Below are 23,004 nucleotides of genomic sequence, written 5' to 3' on the forward strand. Positions count from 1 at the left end.
TCAGGTTAGTAACTAGGTGATGGTTTTCCTTTGGTAAGAGAGATTTCTGTGTTTACCACAAGTTGAAAAGTCAAAAGGTTGAGCCATGCAAAGTTTTGCGCAAATTTGGTGAAAATTCCTATGAAGATGAACTCCCTCATGGCTTGGATATATCACCAATTTTTAATGTTACTGACTTGTACCCATTTCATGGTGATACACAAAGTGTTGAGCGCAAGAACTCTACCAAAATCACTTCTAGCAAGGCAGCAAAAATTGAGGCTGTCATACATGTGCTAGAGGTGAAGGGCTGGAATTTATTTCAGATTCTCGGTAAAATGGGCTGGCAGACCTGATTATGAGGTTTATGGATCAACAAGGAGGAATTCATGAAGATGGCCTTGACATTGCGCTAGGTAGCCAAGATGACAACTCAGAAGGAGACGAGGTCTAAGGAGGAATGATGCAATCAGCAGTATTTATTTGACTTTCTGCTTATATCAAGTGTTGCTATTTATGCGTATTGGGTGCAAGGGATATTTCTGTAATTTTTAAAATTTGAGGTTCACTTTGGTCAAATTAGCTTTGGAGTTTTTTTGCAACATTCAGGGTGTAAATTTTTTTTGATGCAATTTATTTTTTATGGACCTTTAGAAGATAAGTGGCTTTTAGAGGGGGTTGTGCAAAATATTAGTTGGCTTCTCTTGGAAGCCTTAGCCCTAATATAAAAAGGAGTCTTTAGCCTCTTTTCCAGGGGGTTTTTTGGAATTTTATATTTGAGAAGATTTCTCTCCAGATCTCAGCTCGAGACTAACTAGGGTTTGAAGATTTGGAGGCTTGGGTTTTGTTGAGTCGACCTTGCGGTGCCTACCAATCCCTCCATTGCTGCTAAAGGCACAAGAGGCTAGCAGAAAGCTGCTGTTACAGTTCTGAAACATTGCCAAGAAAGGTACCAATTTGAGGATTAAGTTGCTGTTGTGCCTAGAAATTGTCTTATTTGCTGAACTGATATTCACAGCAACCATCCCTTTGTTATTTTACGAATTCAGTAAGTTACTTGAGTCAAAGAAGGTTGCTAAAACTTTATCCTGAAATCTCAGTCTTTATTTCTGAATTTCTTGTTCTATTTCTGCACCTATCTGCATCATCATCCATGCATCCTCTCATAACCTTTATTACCCTTTTCAATGTGTCCATTCAAATCAGCTCTAATGAATTTCTCAGTCCCTCATATCCCTTGTATAATACTATCCATATCTTCCCAAATTGTGTCTTTAGATTTTCAGCTAAGCCTATCTGAGGAACATAAACACTAATGACATATAATCTCTTTGTTGTTTTTTTTTTGTCCCACATTGGTAGAATACTTCCACCTTAGTATAAAAGGTTGTTTTGAATTTTTTATATTATTTGTCCCACATTGGAGAGAAGTGTTTTTTAGACTTGAGGTTGAAGCTATATAAAGAGCTCAACTCTTCCTTTGTAAAACCTCCTCAAAGTTGTACTTTGTCAAGAAGTAGTGGATTGATCATCGGCGCCCGAGGACGTAGGTAATTCTATACTGAACCTCGTAAATTTCTTGTCTTGTTCTTTTTATTGCTTTATTATTAGTTTCTGCATTACTTTAATTTCTTATATATATTCAATAGCAATAGTTGTAGTATTGGTGTTTGGCACAAGTGGGGTGCCCGGCACAACAATTGGTATCAGAGCTAGGTTGAATAGTGTTGATACGGAAGTGTTCCTCTGTTAGGATCCTTGATTCCACGTTTGATGCCTAAGAAAGACCTTGTCTAAGCAAGTGCTCAGAGACCATTTCGGCTCAGTCGCTCCTTGGAGGTCGGCCTGGTCAAAGTGAAATTTCATAGGATAAAACAGAGTAGACACAGTTGGTACGTACTATTCATCCTAGGCCTTTTGCTTTGTTGGTTGCTATTGAATATATAGAAGATGGCAGAAACTAATGCAGCAGTAGAAGAAACTCTGTCCACACGAACTCCAACCCCTTCGGCTTCGACATCATCATCGAAGACGATAGCTAATGCTCGATTTGAGGTGGAGAAATTTGATGGTACCAATAATTTTGGTATGTGGCAATGTGAGGTGATGGACATCTTGTATCAACAAGAACTAGATATTGCTTTGGATGATAAACCAGTAGATATGGGTGACAGAGATTGGGAAAAGATCAATCGTCAGGCATGTGGTACGATTCGTCTGTGTCTCGCCAAAAATCAGAAATATTGTGTCATGAGGGAGACATCTGCAAAGAAATTGTGGAAGACATTGGAAGATACATTTATGACCAAGAGTCTGGAAAATCGGCTCTATTTGAAAAAGAAATTGTTTCGCTTCCAGTATCAACCAGGTATTTCGATTAATGACCACATAAATGTTTTCAATAAAATTTTGACCGATTTGTTAAATTTCGATGAAAAGGTGAAAGATGAGGATAAAGCCATATTGTTACTGAATTCTCTCCCTGATGAGTATGAACATTTCACCACCACTTTATTGTATGGGAAAGATAAAGTTACTTATGATGCTGTTTGTACTGCATTGATTAGTACTGAATGTAGAAAGAAGGATCAGAGGGTCCATAAGGAAACAGCGGAAGCACTAACAATAAGGGGACGTTCTCAGAGTCGTATGCCTGGAAGGAAGAGTAAATCTCATGGGAGGAGTAAATCTCGTGGGAGACCTGCTAAAGATGAATGCGCCTTTTGTCGTGAGAGAAGGCATTGGAAGAAAGATTGCCCTAAATTACAGCAGAAGAATAAGGGCAAAGTACATTCTAATGCCAATATAGCCAATGATGATGGAAGTGAGTCAGATTTCTCTTGTTGGAACATCTTCGTCACATTATATTGGTGAGTGGATTTTGGATTCTGGTTGTTCCTATCACATGTGTCTCAATAGGGAATAGTTTTCTAATTTTGAAGAATTAGATGGTGGGGTTGTTTTTATGGGAAATGATAATACTTGTAAAACAACTGGAATAGGATTAATACAGTTGAAATGTCAAGATGGAACTATTAAGACCTTGACTGATGTTATGTATGTTCCAAGCCAAAAGAAGAATCTAATTTCATTGGGTGCCTTAGAATCTAAAGGGTTTACTATCACTTTGAATGATGGAACCTTAAAGATTAAATCAGGTGCGCTGGTGGTGATGAAAGGAATAAGGAAAAATAACTTGTATTATTTACAAGGTAGTACAGTTATTGGCTCAGCAGCTATTGTTTCTAAGAAAGATGCAGGTTCAAATACAACCAAGTTATGGCATATGTGATTAGCACATGCAGGAGAAAAATCTTTGCAACAATTAGCTAAGCAAGGTTTGTTAAAAGGTGCAAAGGTGTGCAAACTTGAATTTTGTGAGCATTGCATTCTGGGAAAACAAACTAGAGTGAAATTTGGCACAGCAGTCCACCAGACTGAAGGTATTTTAGACTACATCCATACAAATGTATGGGGGCCCACAAAAACGGCTTCGTTGGGTATGCATTATTTTGTCACTTTTGTTGATGATTTTTCTAGAAGAATTTGGGTGTATTCTATGAAGCATAAAAATGAAGTGTGTGATATTTTTCTTAAGTGGAAAAAATTAGTTGAAACTCAAACTGGCAAAAAGATTAAACGGCTCAGATCAGATAATGGTGGTGAATACACGAGTGACCCGTTTATGAAGGTATGTCAGGATGAAGGTATTGCTTGACACTTCACAGTTCGAAATACACCACAGCAGAATGGGGTGGCAGAGCGTATGAATCGGAATTTGCTGGAGAAAATTCGATGTATGTTGTCTAATGCTGGGTTAGACAAAAGGTTTTGAGCTGAGGCTGTTAAATATGCGTGTCATCTCATCAATCGTCTACCATCATCTGCAATAGGGGGGAAAAACACCTTATGAGGTATGGTTTGGAAAGCCTGCTAGTGATTATGATTCTTTACATGTATTTGGTACTATGGCTTATTATCATGTTAAAGAATCTAAGTTGGATCCAAGAGTCAAGAAAGCAATATTCTTGGGGATAAGCGCAGGAGTCAAAGGATACCGTCTTTGGTATCTAGAGACGAAAAAAATGATTTTAAGTAGAGATGTAACTTTTGATGAACTTGCGATGATGAAGAAAACAATACGCAAGGAGTCAAGAGTTGAAGAGAATACCAGTGGTACTCAACAACAGGTGGAGGTTGAGACAATTTTAGGAAATCCAGTGAGAAATAAGACTACACAAGGTAACTCTCCAGTTACGGTGGATAATAGTGTACAAGAAGAGGAGATTTCAATTCGAGAATCTTCACAGCAACAAGAATCAATTGTTTCTCAAAAACCAAGACGAGAAATTCGAAAACCTGCTCGGTATACTGATATGGTGGCCTATGCACTTCTAGTTGTAGATGATAATGTTCCTTACACTTTCAAAGAAGCAATGAGGAACTCTGAATCAGACAAGTGGAAAAAAGCAATGGATGAAGAAATGTAGTCTCTTCATCAGAATCAGACTTGGGAGCTAGCCCAGCTGCCCAAGGGTAAGAAAGCAATTGGTTGTAAATGGGTTTATGTAAAGAAAGAAAGATTTCCAGATGCAAATAATGTTCGATTCAAAGCTAGATTGGTAGCTAAGGGCTACGCACAAAAGGAAGGCATTTATTATAATTAGGTATTTTCTCCAGTTGTTAAACATTCTTCCATTCGAATTTTGTTGGCTTTGGTAGCACAATTTGATCTTGAACTAGTTCAACTTGATGTAAAAAATGCATTTTTACATGGTGATTTGGAAGAGGAAATCTATATGACTCAGCCAGATGGATTTCAGGTTGCTGGAATAGAAAATTGGGTATGTAAACTGGGTAAATCGTTGTATGGTTTAAAACAATCTCCAAGACAGTGGTACAAATGATTTCATCAGTTTATGATGGGTCAGAAGTACATCAGAAATAAACATGATCATTGTGTTTATTTTCGCAGACTACAAAATGGATCTTTTATATATTTACTCTTGTATGTTGATGATATGTTGATAGCTTCAAAGAATAGGGAAGAAATCAACAAGTTGAAAAGTCAGTTAAATCAAGAGTTTGAGATGAAAGATCTTGGTGAAGCAAAGAAGATACTTGGCATGGAGATTTGCAGAGACAGAATGAGAGGAAGAGTTAGTTTGTCTCAGAAACAATATTTGAAGAAGGTAGTACAGAGTTTTGGCATGTCTGAACAATCAAAACCAGTAAGCACTCCTCTTGCTCCTCATTTCAAACTTAGTGCAGCTTTATCTCCTAAATCAGATGAGAAACGTAAGTATATGTCATAGGTTCCTTATGCAAGTGTTGTTGGTAGTTTGATGTATGCAATGGTTTGTACTAGACCTGATATTTCACAAGCTGTTAGTATGGTGAGCAGGTATATGCATGATCCGGGTAAAGGACATTGGCAAGCTGTGAAATGGATTTTGAGATATATTATGAATACGATTGATGTTGGTATAGTATTTGAGAAAAATAATTCTATTGATCAACGTGTTATTGGATATGTGCATTCGGATTTTGCAGGTGATTTGGATAAACGTCAATCAACTACTGGATATATTTTTACATTTGCTAATGGTCCAGTGAGTTGGAGGTCTACCTTACAGTCTACCATTACTTTGTCTACAACAGAAGCAGAGGACATGGCAACTTCAGAGGCTGTTAAGGAAGCTATTTGATTGCAGGTTTTACTTGAAAATTTGGGAGTTGTTCAGAAGCATGTGGTTGTATTCTGTGATAGCCAAAGTGCTATTCACTTGGTAAAGAACCAAGTCTACCATGCACAAACGAAGCACATCGACGTTTGGTTTCATTTTATGCGGCATATTATTGATGGAGGCAAGATACTTCTTCAGAAGATTGCTACAACTGAAAATCCCGCAGATATGTTGACAAAGATTGTGACAACAATCAAGTTCAAACATTGTTTGGACTTGATCAATATCCTGCAAATCTAAGTATTTTTGGAAGGCGCTGATGATGTGGAACTCCAGAAAATGTTGGTGACTGAAAAATTTGTTGAATTTATCGTCAAGGTGGAGATTTGTTGTTTTTTTTCGTCCCACATTGGTAGAATACTTCCACCTTAGTATAAAAGGTTGTTTTGAATTTTTTATATTATTTGTCCCACATTGGAGAGAAGTGCTTTTTAGACTTGAGGTTGAAGCTATATAAAGAGCTCAACTCTTCATTTGTAAAATCTCCTCAAAGTTGTACTTTACCAAGAAGTAGTGGATTGATCATCGGCGCCCGAGGACGTAGGTAATTCTATACCGAATCTCGTAAATTTCTTGTCTTGTTCTTTTTATTGTTTTATTATTAGTTTCTGCATTACTTTAATTTCTTATATATATTCAATAACAATAGTTGTAGTATTGGTGTTTGGCACAAGTGGGGTGCCTGTCACAACACTCTTGACCTAAGACCATCTTGATTTTTATACTCAGTGGGCCATGATTCCTGCAACACTATCTTTCAAGTCTTTGTACATCAATTTTTTCTTCTAGTCATTGTGTCCACTATCTCCATGCTTTTACTTGTAAGTGTCCCTATATTCAAGTTGCTAATCTAATCCTAGTATCTTGAACTAACTTCTTGTCTTCCCACATCCATAATGATACAAGAAGTTTCACATATTTGACATCGTACTCGGGTGCCAACATGGTATATCACTTTAGGGCAATAACTTAGCCCACCCTGGCCCACTTTTCTCTACACCCAGGTAGTATAAATGCAACGCATCACTTATAGGAGATGCCTAACAAATAATATTTAGGGATTCATATCATAGAGATCTGACAAGTTTAACACTAGTTGTTAGCTACCTAATGCAACCCTCCTCCTTTACCTCGGCTTGGGAACAACTATGTGTGAAAAGATTAGGCATTAATTTGATCATAGTCGGAGTATAAAACGGCATAGAGCCCAAAAAAGCCCAAATGCATAAATGTTGTGGCAAAAATTCCCAAGGCCTATGAACTTGGAATGGGAAAAAGGGCATTAAGCTCGAAAATAGACCCAAAGCAAATAAGCATAACCAAGTGAGTAGCCAAAATTTATCGAAGGCAACAAGCCAAATGAAAAAAAGGGCATTGAGACTGGAAAAAGTCTCAAAATGTAAAAAGATTAAATTTAGCATTAGGGCATTGAGCCCTGTAAAATCCCCACATACATTTAGCTAAAATGGGAAAAATTACAAAGGAAAATAAGCTTGAGAAAGATGAAGGGTGCAGAAATCGGTCAAGCCTAAAGGCAACCAGAGGCCAATAGGCCATTGATATGGTCAAAATAACCTTCCAATACAATACTATCACCATAATAGCCTATGATCTTCATAACTAAATCTAAAATGGAGTGTGGGTGGCATACAATATTCCCATGATCCAAATTGTTGTTTCGTTTACAAATAAAAAATATTCTAATCGAATGGCATTCCCAAGAATCACATTCCTAGGTTGCCTAGGGAATATTTTGTTGGGTTTGCATTGTCGGATTCCAAGAATATACCACAAGATGCTCATGTTAGCTTTCGGTTAAAACAGGAATCATGGCAGACATCTAAGAAGATTACAATTATACCCTTTACCTGTGCATAAACAACATGGGAAGAATGATCATAGTTTTAGCAAAAAAAACCTGCTAAATAATATGTACCAAATTGAATCCATGTACAAGAAATTTCAATCTCATAAATAAAAATTTCAACATAATGATCCAGTTAACTGAAATAATGGGGGCAATATATTCTTAAAATTCCAACCATTATGTTATATTGTTATAACATAGTAATGTTACTTTCATTTTTGATAGGTTTCTACTTTTGTTATTATAATAATTAGTACTATAAATATAATAATAGTGTTTTATTTTTTTATTAAACATTTTATTATTATAAATATAATAATAGCATGTAATAACACTATAGTATGAGTGAATTAATGTTCAACCAGCCAAAATAGTAGGGGCAATTTAGTCAAAAAAATAAGATTCCCACGAAACTAACCATGGGGGAGCTTGAGAATCAGATTCCTATGCTTTGTAGAAATCCTTCATTCCCAGAGAATGAAAGTTACAATCCAGCACCAAAACAAGCATGGGAATGAGTTTCCAAGATATCCCATCTCCAAGAATGTTGAAAGATGCCACACACCAAAAGACTAATTTTTTTAATTTTGATACACTCCCTCATATCAAGAACTAGCCAGTGCATGATCTTCCATTTAAAAGCATCGTCGGCTTTAAGGAAAGGGACTCTCTCTTTTGGAATTCTCAGAGACTCCTCATATTCTATATGCATCAAAGCTAACTTGAGCATTGGAAAGGTCCCCAGTGGCCATTCCAAGCTTCCAAAGTGTTTTTCTTTTTTTTCAATTGCACAAATAGCATGTGGTTGCTAATCAGCTCTTGATTCAAGGATCAGAGCTCAGCTTGAACCAATTTTTGCATCAACAAAATGGAACAAAAACGTTTCTGCATTTGCAACTATAAGCCTTCCCCTAGGCCTCCAACAAAATCAGTGACCCAACAAAGGGCTAGAAAGCACATTTACCTGTTTAGAGTTACATGGGTATTCTATTACTTTTACTATTTTATTTGTATATCATAAATAAGAAGAAAACAACTGGTCCTAGCATTGCACTTGCACATTACCATCACATTGGTTCTTCATTTTCTTTTTATTTCTCTGTTATTATTTCATTTTTATGAACTAGAAGAGAAACAAAATATAGAATATAAACAGACAAGTATACACATGTATATATGCATGCATATATATATACGTGTGTGTGTGTGTATGTATGCATGTACATGAATAATAAATAAAAGAGCCAAGAACCATTCACATTTTTTTTAACTTTGACTAGCTTTTTAACAAGACATGTTGAGTTTTAAAGCATAATAAAATTTATAGCTGATCTCCCAGTTTTAGTAGAATACAAAGGCATTTCTTCACAGAAAGGCAATAGTGAGCATTGGAGAGTTCTAAACTAAACAATGATAACACAACCAACAGAGCACATTAACATAAGAAAACATGCATGTAAAGATATGCGCACACACAAAAGCAATGCTAAGGGGGGAAAAGAGCTTCACAAAGAAAAATAACTTACATACTTCCTCCTTTTATCAATATTGAGTCAGGCACATTTCCAGTCAGCTGGTTTGCACTTAAAAAGCTAGTCAAAGTAACATGTATTATCTTATGTCAGGCCACAATTGCAAATGAAATAAGATCATTCCAAGTTTGCATTTATTGACAAATTTTATGGAGAAGTGGACAACGAAAAGCAAATAATCATGAAAAATTGTTGACTGCTAGATGAAAAATTGTGGGAAAACAATTTTTTCCCCAAAAATACTTTAAATAAAAAAGTAAAACGCAAAGAAAGAAAGAAGAAAAACAAATTTGCAAATTTACAATGAATCTCATGAGACAGAACCATTTTAAATTGTAGATATAAACTTACATGTAATTCAAACGCCTTGCTCTTATGTTATTTGGGATTTCCCCAACTAACTTGTTGAAACTGACATCTCTGTCCAAATCACGATACAGATATTTTAGAGAAAAAAAGGAAGAATTAATAAGTGGAAATTTGTATACGCAAACAGAATAACCTTCACGGTAATTTACTTGATCACATATTACCACCAAAAAAAAAATGTAGAGGACTAATAAAAATTCAGCAACATTTATTTTCAAATCACAAGAATTAAACATCCTTTACTTACAGCATTAGCAGCTCATCCATTTCCCATATGTATGCAGGTATTTCTCCATAAATGCTACAGTTCCTCAAAACCCTAAATCAATAAATTGAATCACTTCAAACAAAAGAGAATAAAACAGCACATATATGCATGTCTTCACAAATTTCCAAAACAATAAGAAGTCAGACATACAATCTTTTTAGGCCTTCGATGTTGTTCAGCATAGGAAAACCCCAAGTTGTTCCGTTAATGTCACTAATCCTCCTTCACATGAACATGACACCACAAAAGAAAGCAGTAACATATTAATTAATAAATGAATCACTTGATGGTTACACTGTAGATTTGAGGAGGATTTAAAACTTACAACTCAGTTAACTTGTCCAAAAGAGATATGTTTGATGGAATGGGTCCTTCCAGTCCACTTGCATGCATTTCTCTTAAATAAAGCAATATTGAATTAAAATTATTATCCAAAATGAACATAATCAGAGTTCAAATTGAATATCCATCTCTCTTTCTCTCTCTATATATATATTGGAAGGTGAGAATCTTACAATCTTGTGAGTTGCTTCCAGTTCTGTATAAATCCAGGTATTGCTCCATTGAAGTTGTTATCATTTATCCGACTGCATTATATTAAAAGCATGAAAACTGACACTAATAATAATCAGAGTTGGTGTCCTTTACAAAAGAAGAATATCTTGAATACTCACAAATCTGTTAAATTCTTAAGCCCAGCAAGTTTCTCTGGCAATTTTCCAGTCAACTGGTTGGAGGACAGCATCCTGCAATCAAAATAAGCACAAAACAAAAAACAAAATTTGATACTTATCATCCTTCAAGCATACATTAAGTCATTTACAGTAAAAGGAGTTTCAAAGGTAAAGGAAAAAGCTAATGATGTGCCTCACAAAGTAGATAAGTTCATTAGATTCCCAATCTCAGAAGGAACACTGCCAGAAAATTGGTTTGCTTCCAGTGACCTGCTCAAATTCTTCACAAAATTACTAAGAGAGCAGAACCAGACTAAACTACAACAGACTTTCAGAAATACACATAGGAAAATGGGGGAAAAAAAATACAAAATCATTGATGGGAGGTAATAAAACACTAAGCTTCTTCAGTTTCAAGAAAGAAGTAAAGTTGGGATAAAAGTTGCTCCCATGGTCACTTACTTTTTACAATGACCTCAATTTCAGAAATTAAATCATTACATCACCCTTAAAATATAATTAGATATACCAAAATCAAGACATACAGGTATGTGAGATTTTTAATATCTCCCAGTACTTTCGGGATTTCGCCTGATAAGTTGTTTGCAAGAAGAGAGCTGCATTGACACTTCTTTTGTTAGTTTTATAAAAATAAGGAAAATCTTATTGCTATACTTGTTCAGAGAAAAGTTAAAATTAAAAAGTGGAGGCGCGCATAAATCCAAAGGTACCCCTTGACTCTTATGAATATGACACTCCACCCCTGAGTTTCTAACAATCACCAAAGAAGCCCTTACATTACATTTTATGGACAAAAGCAACCCTATGTTAGTTGACCATTAGTCCACAGTTAGTTAACCATAAAATATGGTTTGCATATTAATAAAATTATTTTTATCCTTTCATTCAATTAACAATATATATATATATATAATCCCTATAATAAATTAAGGTCAAGGTGCTTCCTTTGCTGTCTTTTACATTTTGCGTTTTTTTTTTTTTTTTGTTTTTTCTGGGGGTTCTCAGATTTCATTAAGGAGATATCTTCCCTCCTGATTATATATTCCTTCTCTATTTAATGAATTTATGAGTATTCACAAAAATATGAAAAGAATATTACTCGTAGAATAACATGTTCTTTTAAAGAAAAAAACTATTGCTATTTATGATTTCTTTTTTAAGGGGAAGCTACCTAAAATGTTCAACCATGGAAATCACTAATATCCATTTCCATCACTAAATAATAATAATAATAATAATAAGATTCAAAAAAAAAAAACATCTTTACATAAAATGTGCATATTCTATTACCATAACAAATTAAAATTTAAGTACAATGATAAATACTCACTAAAATATTGAAAATATATATATATTGCTCTTCAATATCTTGCATATTCTTAGGATTTAAAAAAAAAAAAAATACTACAAAATGAGTCACTAGTCGTTAAGATGAAATACTAATGAAAGAAATAATGAAATCAAATTAAGAAAATATTGTCAAAAAAAGGAGAGGAGGATGTAAGAACAGTGAGCATGTGAACCAAACAAATTTCAAAAAACGTCTTATATTAGAAATAGGGTAGTGTAAACTGTAAACCAAAAAAATCCAGAATTAGAATATATTCGGAATTGGTTACACTTAGGGTGTATATATTGCCCTGCTGTATGAAAGGCAGCACCTCCATGCAACTTGCTATTTGTACATCTTCCTTTCCTTTCTCTTATGATGATTACTTAATATTTCATTTATAATAATTTCTTAGTTCTACTTCATTGTTTTTTTAAAATTTATATCCAGTATTTGATCCTACCTAGCAGTGGCTTGTTTTGAAACATGGTTTAAATAAAAAAATAAATTAGTATTTTTTTTTTTTAAATCCTAATTGGAATATACTAGTTATTGAAGAGCAATACCTTTTTCGTAAAGGTTTTTTTTTTAATTTTAATAATTTTCCACTTTTTTCTTGTAATGGCAATGGATGTTAGTTGATGGATTTATATGGTTGATAGTGAAATATGGACATCTTAGGTAGCTCCACCTATCAAAAAAATCTTAGTCAGCAATAAGTTTGGGTAGTTGTCAAAAACTTGGCAGTGAAGTGTCATATTCAGAAAACTCTTGACATTGTCTTTGGGTTTAAACCCAGGACCCCACCCCCCACAAAAAAAAAAAAAAAAGCTTACATTGAAGTCAACTGCATTGAAGCCCATTCACTTGGTATTGTACCATTGAGGGTATTGTAAGCAAAATCACTACAAATGAGAATTACATAGAATTAAACTTGTTATTTCAATATGAATTTTATTCATTTATAGTGGATTGCATAGAAGTTGGTTTAAAGCAAAAAATTAAAATTCAAGATGGTGCTGCAGCATTTAAAATGATTCTTACATCTCTTGGAGGTGAGAAAGTTTCACCAGTTCAGGAGGAAGCACACCAGGTAGACTATAACCCTTGATAACACTACAAACATCAAATAAATCAAATAATGAGCATTGAGGCTAGACACAGTTGCTAACATAAACTACTGCTGCTGCTGCTGCTGCTACTACTACTACTAATAATAATAATAATAATAAGAAGAAGAAGAAGAATAGCAGCAGCAGCAGTAATGTTTATAATGCATATTTCTACACCAAGTGAAGTCAGGATGCAGACCGATACTTAAAAACAAAGTCTGCAACAGTAATATTCGATAAGGATGCAGAATTATTGTTAAGGAATCAACTACAGAAATTAATTTCTCTTCAACAGTTAGCGAAACAGACTCCTGAACAGCATAGTTTTTCATATTTATGCATGACTTCAATGTTTTTATACTTTCAAATACACACACAAAGGACAGGGCAACTAGACCAAGAGACATCAGGAATAAGCCAGAGCAAGGAAATTATTTATTTTTTCCTTACTCATTCATATATTTTACTTGCAAAGTATTAATTGCAATGTACTCAATTATTATTATGGGAAGGAATAATTCTATTTAACTTTCTCATATATGCACGGCAGAATATTCAATTTCCATGAGAAAGAAGGAACTCGGTAGGCCTATTAAATGCAAGCATTAAAAATAGAATAGAAGAAAAGAAAGAAATTTAAAATGGTATTCATTCACCAAATCATTAGCAACATGGTCTATGAACCATCATACAGCAAATCTGACCACAAAGTGTGACTAATTTGTATAACTGTCAATAGCTATTTGTCCACCCCAACATGCAAAAAAATAACTATTCTTAAGCCTAAGAAATACGGCATGTTTACAATCCTAAGGCTATTAATGGCTCATCGGGCATGCTTCACAGGAGCAAGAGCAACTTTGCAACTACTTGAGCATCATAAGGTAAATGATTCATAATTGAGATATTTTGCATGGAACAGAACCACCATCATGAAATGTAATATGACATTAGAATGGAATCTCAAAACATAGAAGAAACAATAAATCCAAATGAGGATATTCTCTACAAGGCGTTCACCAATGTATTGTGAACCCCCAATGTAGAAATTGCTAAAATAAGAATCTGTGGAATACTACTTTCAGATATTCATAGAAGTTGTCATATCCACACAATATAATCATTATGGACAAACAAAATTACCTTAAAGTATGCATTAGTTTGAGGAAACTGTATCATGGGGGAATATGACTAACAAACTCATATGTGGACAAGAACATGAATGATTGCGAGTTTGAGGGAGCATATGCATCTTTTGACTAATATACTTGATAAGACAAGAAAGAAAATTAGAAATGAGGATGATAACGGAGGGGAAACTGGATGGCTTTTTGTTCACTATGGCTCCACTTGTGCTCTATTTGGTTGTACAAAAATTATCTTTCAACGGAAAATAGGAAAATCATTTTCCAAGAAATTTAGCTTCTATAGATTTTTTCAAAAGAAAATTACTCTCTCTCTTAGAAGAAAATATGCTATTTTAGTAACTATCTGATGCGAGTGGGGGTATTTTTGTCTTTCACTTCTTTTTATTATTAATATATGATAGGATAGACCTAGAGTTGTACATATGCTCCTTGCCACCTAAATTTTCTTTCCTTTGAATTATCAAAACATTGATAACATACATCCGGAGATAGAGCCTTAAAAGGCATGTCTCTCTTCCTTTATTTTTCTCTTCTTCTTTACTCCGTCTCTAACTTTACAAGGCTTTCATTGAAGTAGTTTTCTACTCTTAGATGGAAGATATTTTTTGTTCGAAAACATTGTTCTCTTTTATGTGCAGCACCAAACAAAGAAAAATTGAAAATCTATTTTCTGAGAAATATTTTCCCCCAGCCACACAGAGCCTCTATTCACATACATACATCATAAAAGAAGAAAATTTATTAAAGAGAACATGAAATACAAAAAGGTGTTGAATAATTTAATAGCAGCAAATGTGTTTTATTTTCTGCCTAGTTTGTAGGAGTTAGTTAGCATGATGTTAGTGGTGCCTAAAAGTTGTTTAGCATGATGTTAGTGGGGCCTAGGAGTTGTTTAGCATGATGTTAGTGGTAGCATGATGTTAGTGGTGCCTATTTTTGTGCTTGTACGTTTGTTTTTTGCCTATATAATGGTCATTTCCTTATCAATGAAGTAGTAGAGTTTTCAATCCAACTTTGTTTCCCCTTGTTTTTAAATTTATCGTTTTCTTCTTCCATTTTACATCAGTGGTATCAAAGCCAAGTTAAAGTTCCACAATGGCTTCTGAAATTTTTGTGCAGCCAGCCATTCCACGCTTTGATGGTCACTATGACCATTGGAGCATGCTCATGGAAAATTTTTTGAGGTCCAAAGAATATTGGATAGTTGTTGTTTCTGGAGTAGCAGAACCAACAGCAGGTGTTCTGCTGACAGATGCACAGAAGATGGAGCTTGCAGGGCAGAAGTTGGAGGATCTCAAAGCAAAGAATTATCTCTTCCAGGCAATTGATCGTTCCATCCTGGAAACCATTCTTTGTAAAGAAACTTTCAAGCAGATCTGAGACTCTATGAAGAAGAAGTATGAGGGGACAGTAAAGGCAAAGAGGGCACAGCTGCAAGCACTTCGAGGTGATTTCGAAACTTTACACATGAAGTCTAAAGAATCGGTGACAGATTACTTCTCCAGGACGATGGCAATCGCAAATAAGATGAGAATCCATGGCGAGCAAATGGCAGATGTCACTATCATTGAGAAGATTCTTCGTTTGATGACAACAAAATTCAACTATGTTGTTTGTTCGATTGATGAATCTAAAGACACTGACAGCATGTCCATTGATGAATTGCAGAGCTCTTTGTTGGTTCATGAGTAGAAAATGAATCGGCAAGACAAGGAGGAGTAAACGTTACAAGCCTCGGCATCCTAAGGAGGAGGTCATGGACGAGGAAGAGGTAGAGGCAGAGGTGGCAATGATGGTAGACACTCAAATCAGAAATTTGAAGATTCTGATTCTCAAGGGAGAGGAAAAGGTCATGACAACAACAACAATCATTCAACGCCTTCCAAGTCAAAGTCAGCAGACAAATCAAGAGTTGAATGCAACAGGTGTCACAAGTTTGGCCACTACAAGTCAGAGTGTCGTACTAATCTAAGGAGAGATGGTGGAAAGCAGTCCAATTTTGCTCAGAAGGAAGAAGAAGTGTCTTTGTTGATGGCTTATCACATGAAGGAGGAAACCCACAAGAAATTCTTGTAATACTTAGACACTGGCTGCAGCAACCATATGAGTGGAGAGAAGTATGTATTCTCTGAATTGGATGAAGCTTTTCGTGATGTTGTGAAGTTCAGTGATGGCTCTACAGTCTCTGTTATGGGAAAGGGAAATGTAGCAATTCAAACCAACAAAAATTCTATTCAAACTATTTCTAATGTTTTCTTTGTTCCAGATTTGAGGACAAACTTACTCAGTGTTGGTCAGCTACAAGAAAAGGGATATGGAATCTCTATCAAAAATGGAGTCTGCAGAATTGAAGATGAGAAGTTGGGCTTGATAGCTCAAGTCAACATGACAGTCAACTGAATGTTTCCATTGTATCTCCATGACACCGCTCACTCATGTCTTTCTGAAAGATTGGGAGAGAAGGAATGGCTATGGCATATTCTCTATGGGCATCTTAGCTTTGGTGGGTTGAAGACTTTACAACAGAAGAATATGGTGACAAGTCTTCCTCAAATTACAGCTCCTTCTGAAGTTTGTGAAGAATGCGTTGTTAGCAAACAACACCGTAATCAATTCCCACAAGGGAAATCATGGAGGGTGAAGGCTGCACTGGAACTTGTTCATTCTGACATTTGCGAGCCAATAACTCCATGCTCTAATGGAGGTAAGAGATATATACTTACTTTCATTGATGATTTTAATCGTAAAACCTGGGTTTATTTTTTGCAAGAGAAGTCTAAAGCCTTTCTAGCCTTTAAAAGCTATAAAGTGCTGGTTGAGAAAGAAGTTGGTAGTCCCATAAAAATTCTTCGCACAAATCGTGGTGGAGAATATAACTCACATGAATTTGCAAGTTTCTGTGAGACTCATGGAACCAAGAGGCAACTTACAGCAGCTTATACGCCCCAACAAAATGGCGTTTGTGAAAGGAAGAATCGTACTATTCCAAATATGGTGCGAAGTCTTTTAATAAGGAGTTGTATGAGCTTCTGACCTGAAACAGTTAACTGGAGCATTCATATATTGAATAAAAGTCCCACACTTGTTGTTCAAAATAAGACACCTGAGGAAGCATGGAGCGGACGGGAACCAACTTTTGATCACTTCATAATTTTTGGGTGCGTTGCATATGCCCATATTCCAGATCAGAGGAGGAAGAAGCTAGATGACAAGGGAGAAAAATGTATTTTTCTTGGTGTTAGTGATCAGCCAAAAGCTTATACGATTTACAATCCTAACACTAAGAAAATACTTATCAGTCAAGACGTTGTTTTTGATGAAGATCAAATTTGGGAATGGAGCAAAAATGTGGTTGGAGAGCCAATTCCAACTAGTTTTGATGGAGAAGATGGTGATGAAGCAAACCAGCCGCAGTAACACCTTGTTCCAGTAATCGATGCATTTGAGAATCCTCAAAATGAAACTCCTGCAGCCTTTGAAGTCACTCCAACAGCACCAGAAGCAGTAGCTGAATCACGAACTCACCGTGTTCGAAGGAAGCCAGCATGGATGTCAGATTATGAGGTAACCAGAATTGATCAATCTAAAGACCAAATCACTCATTTTGCTCTATTTTCAGATTGTGATCCTACAGTGTTTGAAAGTGTTGTCAAAGAATCAAAATGGCGGAAGGCTATGGATGCTGAAATTGCGGCCATCGAAAAGAATGACACTTGGGAGTTATCTGATCTTCCAGAAGGGCACAAAACAATTGGCGTGAAGTGGGTTTACAAGACAAAGCTGAAGGAGAATGGTGAAGTCGATAAGTACAAGGCACGCTTGGTGGCCAAGGGCTATAAGCAAGAGCGCGGTGTTGATTATAAAGAAGTTTTTACTCTAGTTGTAAGTCATGACACAATCAGATTGGTGATTGCATTCTCAGAACTCATGGCCTATCTTTCAACTGGACGTGAAGTTGGTGTTCCTCCATGGAGATTTGAAGGAGCTGGTATTTATCAATCAACCTCCTAGTTATGTGAAATCTGGAAATGAGCATAAAGTGTATAGACTAAAGAAGACTCTATATGGATTCAAACAAGCTCCACGGGCTTGGTATAATCGTATAGAAACTTATTTTTTGAAGGAAGGATTTCAAAAATGTCCTTATGAACATACACTTTTCATAAAAGTTGAGGATGGAGGGAAAATGCTCATTGTTTGCTTATATGTAGATGATCTAATCTATACTGGAAGTAATACAGTCATGTTTGAAAGCTTTAAGAAGTCCATGATGGCTGAATTTGAAATGTCTGATCTTGGCATGATGCATTACTTTCTTGGCATAGAAGTGTTGCAGTCTTCTAGTGGCATTCTTAAATATGTGGGAGAAATCTTGGACAGGTTTCAGATGAAGGATTGTAATCTTGTGAATACACCATCTGAGTTTGGTTTGAAGCTAAACAAAGATAATGGAGGAAAGAAATTTAACAATACTCTTTACAAGCATATTGTGGATAGTTAATGTATTTGACTGCAACAAAGCCTGATATAATGCATGTTGTAAGTGTCATTAGTAGATACATGGAGTGTCCAACAAAGATTCATATTTTGGTTGTAAAAAGAATTCTTAGGTACTTGCAAGGTACTAAGGAGTTTTGGCTGTTCTTCAAAAGGGGAGAAAAGTCAAATTTGTTTGACTTTGCAGATAGTGATTCTGTAGGAGATTCTGATGATCGAAAAAGCACATCTGGGTATGTTTTCATGTTGGGAACAGGAGCTGTTTCATGGTCATCAAAGAAGCAGCCAATCGTCACATTGTCAACCACTGAAGCTGAATTTGTTGCAGCAACAACTTGTGCTTGTCAAGCTATTTGGCTGAAGAAGATTCTTGAAGAGCTGCAGTTCAAAGAAGATGGGCCTAATCTCATTTACTGTGACAACAGTCCAGCAATAAAGCTCTCAAAGAATCCTGTTCTACATGGTCGAAGCAAGCATATAGATGTGAAGTATCATTTCTTGAGAGATCTTACAAATGATGGAGTTATTAATCTGGTTTACTGCAAAAGTGAAGACCAGATTGCTGATATTCTAACAAAGCCTCTAAAATTTCCAGCTTTTCAGAAGCTCGGGGAGTTACTTTGTGTTTACAGTTCAAAGGACTTTATCTGAGGGATGATGCTTTAAAAGTTTGAGGCTTATTAAACTAATGTTATGTATGGAACATCAGTTTAAGGGACAGTTTGTTGAATAAATTACTAGCAGCAAATATGTTTTATTTTTTGCCTAGTTTGTAGGAGTTAGTTAGCATGATGTTAGTGGTGCCTAGAAGTTTTTTAGCATGATGTTAGTGGAGCCTAGGAGTTGTTTAGCATGATGTTAGTATTAGCATGATGTTAGTGGTGCCTATTTTTGTGCTTGTAACCATTTGTTTTTATTATGGTCATTTCCTTATCAATGAAGTAGTAGAGTTTTCAATACAACTTTGTTTCCCCTTGTTTTTAAATTTATCATTTTCTTCTTCCATTTTACATCAAAAGGAGCATAAGAAATCCTCCCTAGAAGACAAACAAACGAAAAACAAAAATATCAATTCTCCCCCTTCCCCGCCCCCCCCCCCCCCCCCCCCCAAAAATCTAATACCGCAAATGGTGCCAGTTAATCCTATAAACCTTTTGCGGTTCAATGAAAGGCAATGAGGGAGCAGCATGTTTCTAATTTGAAGAGCAGAGGCACAGCTGACTCAAAAGAACTGCAATAGAGGACCATTGAAGAAACCTGAACCCCTGTTCTCTGGTATAAATGAAACTATAAGGCAATCACTATCTTTTTAGAGTTCAGGCAGAAAAATGTTGGGGAAACTCCATTGCAACTAATTTTTTGGATTTTTTGACCTATTTCAAGAGCATGTTTCTATCATACTCTTTCATTGGCTCCAGTTGCTCTTATATTTTCTGGAATTCCATTATTTATGTTGGTCTTCTGCATGCCATTAACTGTCACTCCTAAGATACCTTCTTGTCTTTTACCCTCCACTACTAGAACAAGTTTATGTTGGGGTTAGATAATTTTTTACTGTAGCTGTATCAACCACCATATGGTAGATTTGGTTCCTAATGCCATTGCTCCTATTCTAAAATTTATAATTATTCTTCAAAGGTTTCTGCAAATATTTTCCAATATGCATATTCCTTTAATTCAAATTTTCTAATATATTTAGAAAGATATTAAATACATAATACCACGCTAATCACCAACACTGACCCTTAATCTATCAAGTTCAAACAAATGTCCCCTTCACAAAACATAATGAATACCATTTTTCTCATTATTATACTTAAAACAATAAAGAGTAAAAGAATCTAATAAGAATGAAAGAATCGTCTGCACAGCCTGCTGATAAAGTTCCTAATTTAAATGATGACCAGGATGGGGAATGCAACAGTCAAATGGCAGGAAAACAAGTTTTATATATATATATATATATTGCAGATAGGTTTAGATAGAATCAAAAGTTTCAACTTGATATATTAAGTTCAGGTTCTTTTCAAGACATGCTCCATGATGATGGCTCCCTCTGAATAACAATTTAAGAAACCATTCAGAGCAAGTCCTAGGATCTGGATTCTGGTGACATGGAATTATACACAACATGAAGGAACAGAAGATTTAATGCAAAATTGTAGCAATAAGATGAGGTGAGCATACATCTTTCTGACATGACAAATTCTGCTGTTGTTCTGAGAGTAACAAACACAATCTACGCTGCTTTCAGAAAAACTTGCAAGATTTGGTGTCACTCCAACCAGTTCAAGTTTGCAAGAATCACCATCAAACGCCGAATGTGTTGCACCCATTGTGCTTGTAATTTGTAGAAGAGTATCCACTAAATGACATCAAAGAAAAGAAAATTATCACACGATAAACCTACACTGTGGGATGTGAACTATAACAAACAATTGCGTGCATATCAGCAGTTGGAAATTTGGACCATCAATATTTTTTTATTTTTTTTTATTTTTTTAGGACCATCAATTTACAAAGTAGGTAATGAGTTTAAAAAATTAAAACCAGTTGACAAGTTAATTGTGATGTTGAACACTAATGTCACAAAAAATTAAAAAAAAGCTTATTCATCTTTGAAAACTAAGCTCCTTTTTTATCATGTCCAAGTGCAATAATCCAATAATACAAAACCTTCATTGTTGTTGTCAAGATTTAGCCAGCAAACATTACAGATTTAATGCGACTAGCTTATGAGTAGTAATTCCTCCCAGAGATCTAACTTGCTTCATCATCAGCAATTTTAGAGCCTTGAGGTTCAAGCTATCTAATGGGAGAATAATTTACCAGTAAGCCACTGCAACCAGCTACTCCTAATCTTCATAAAGTTCGTTTTAAATGCACAGTTTCGAAGCATAATTAAAACATTTCCATATACACATATAATTACGAGGATGTTATAGGAATGAGATGGTAAAAAGAAATTGGGAAATAGTCTATTGTTCAATGCCCATCACAGTTAGAATTATGACTGAAGATTTACAGGGAACGGTAGATAATAAACTGTCATCAATCTTCCAAACAAATTTCACCAAAAAAGGCATCTGTAACAACAGAAATTGCTTTCAGTTTCATGATTGATTTTGAAAGCAGGACAAGAAAAGCATATCATGTCAAGAAGAGTTGAAAAAGAATTCTCATTCCCCATCTAAAATTGGACAAATATTTTGGGAATTTAACAAGTTATTTAAGAAATAATATGAATACAGCAATTCAAGAACAATATTTTCTCGCCATCCAGGTCTCCTCTCAATTTTCTTTTTTATTTTTTTCTCTACGACATCTTGTCTATCAATTAGCTAAAATATCCAGCAGAAACAATTTTTTTAAAATGCATGTAAATGCAAGGGAAATAAGAAAATAATGAACATCTTATGTTAAAATTTTAATTTACGGTCTTTTCTCACATTTTCTCAGCAGCCAAGAGGATATACAGTAACTATATATGGTGGATCAGTACGTGAAAAAAGAACCAATGAATGTTAATTTAACGCTTAGTTTCCGTAAAGAACAAGAGCAGAAATAGATTAGAAGAAACTATTGTTTGCATGTTTTCGCTTGCGTCTTGGAACGCAGAGACTGATTATATAGTTCAATCCAAACAAACCCAAAACCAGTCTCAACCAATACTTCAACCCGCCATCTTATACATAGCTTTCTCAGCAACCAAACAGAGTGAGAAGTCTACTTGCTTACCTTCTTCTTGCGGCACCTTCGGCTCTACGAATCTCAACGACCCAAAACAGCCAAACGCAAGAATCAAGAGAGCAGCGAGCTTCTCTGCGAGCATGATGAAGGTACGGAAAAACACTCTGCTTCAACGAAAAAACAGAAGAAAGTGTTTCGGATTCAGCTCACAGTAATCACTCTAAAAGGAAAGCGAAGCCAAAAAAAAGAAACCAAACTGTTTGCCGTAACATTTGAAATTTATAATATTAATGCAGACGTTGAAATGGGTCGAAAATTGGAGATGGGACCATTGGGACGGATGGGTGTCACGGTGGACTATTCGTTCGCTTGACCATACCCAAAAATTTTCCTGACAGAGAGCTCTGACTCTGAGGTGAGGTGAGATGTGAAGCTGATCATTTTGGCTTCTTGCAATAATGCATTCAGACTTAGAACAGCGATTTCGTGTCGAGGAAAAACTCGCAAGTCGTAGGTGGGAACATTCGGGAGAGGACGTAGATTCAGGACAAATAACAGTTTCTCGGAAAATGACACTTTTTACTAACGTTGAATCCTACCCTGTTAGGAAAAATACTAGCTTCCTCCACCTTGAAGTTGGTTATGTAAGCACGGATCCAAGAACGCATTTCTTCTGATTAAAAATTGTACAGGAACGCAATCATATGCGTGAATGATTATTTTATAAGCGCAAAGGTTATATTATAAATATATATATATATATATATATA

At 35.5% G+C, this 23,004-nt stretch overlaps 1 protein-coding gene across 5 annotated transcripts in view; it reads right to left on the reverse strand.

Moving 5' to 3' along the window:
- Nucleotides 1-22,653, reverse strand: part of LOC131144850 (probable LRR receptor-like serine/threonine-protein kinase RFK1) — a 50,081-nt gene extending 27,428 nt beyond the window's left edge. The window contains exons 1-14 of one of the 5 annotated variants that reach the window (XM_058093751.1): nucleotides 22,614-22,653; nucleotides 22,283-22,398; nucleotides 20,732-20,909; nucleotides 12,832-12,903; nucleotides 12,624-12,692; nucleotides 10,982-11,053; nucleotides 10,635-10,706; nucleotides 10,437-10,508; nucleotides 10,278-10,349; nucleotides 10,088-10,159; nucleotides 9,913-9,984; nucleotides 9,742-9,813; nucleotides 9,477-9,545; nucleotides 9,120-9,185 (exon numbers count right to left, since the gene is read on the reverse strand). In XM_058093751.1, coding sequence (XP_057949734.1) covers nucleotides 9,120-9,185; nucleotides 9,477-9,545; nucleotides 9,742-9,813; nucleotides 9,913-9,984; nucleotides 10,088-10,159; nucleotides 10,278-10,349; nucleotides 10,437-10,508; nucleotides 10,635-10,706; nucleotides 10,982-11,053; nucleotides 12,624-12,692; nucleotides 12,832-12,903; nucleotides 20,732-20,909; nucleotides 22,283-22,376 — 1,052 coding nt within the window. In that variant the 5' untranslated portion in view covers nucleotides 22,377-22,398; nucleotides 22,614-22,653. Of the gene's footprint in view, nucleotides 1-9,119; nucleotides 9,186-9,476; nucleotides 9,546-9,741; nucleotides 9,814-9,912; nucleotides 9,985-10,087; nucleotides 10,160-10,277; nucleotides 10,350-10,436; nucleotides 10,509-10,634; nucleotides 10,707-10,981; nucleotides 11,054-12,623; nucleotides 12,693-12,831; nucleotides 12,904-20,731; nucleotides 20,910-22,282; nucleotides 22,456-22,504; nucleotides 22,576-22,613 lie in introns of those variants that run through there. The other 4 variants (XM_058093752.1, XM_058093755.1, XM_058093753.1 and 1 more) reach the window with 4 other exon arrangements.
- Between the last annotated feature and the right edge of the window lie 351 nt (nucleotides 22,654-23,004).

Source organism: Malania oleifera, chromosome 12, assembly GCF_029873635.1.
Source record: "Malania oleifera isolate guangnan ecotype guangnan chromosome 12, ASM2987363v1, whole genome shotgun sequence".
NCBI lineage: Eukaryota > Viridiplantae > Streptophyta > Magnoliopsida > Santalales > Ximeniaceae > Malania > Malania oleifera.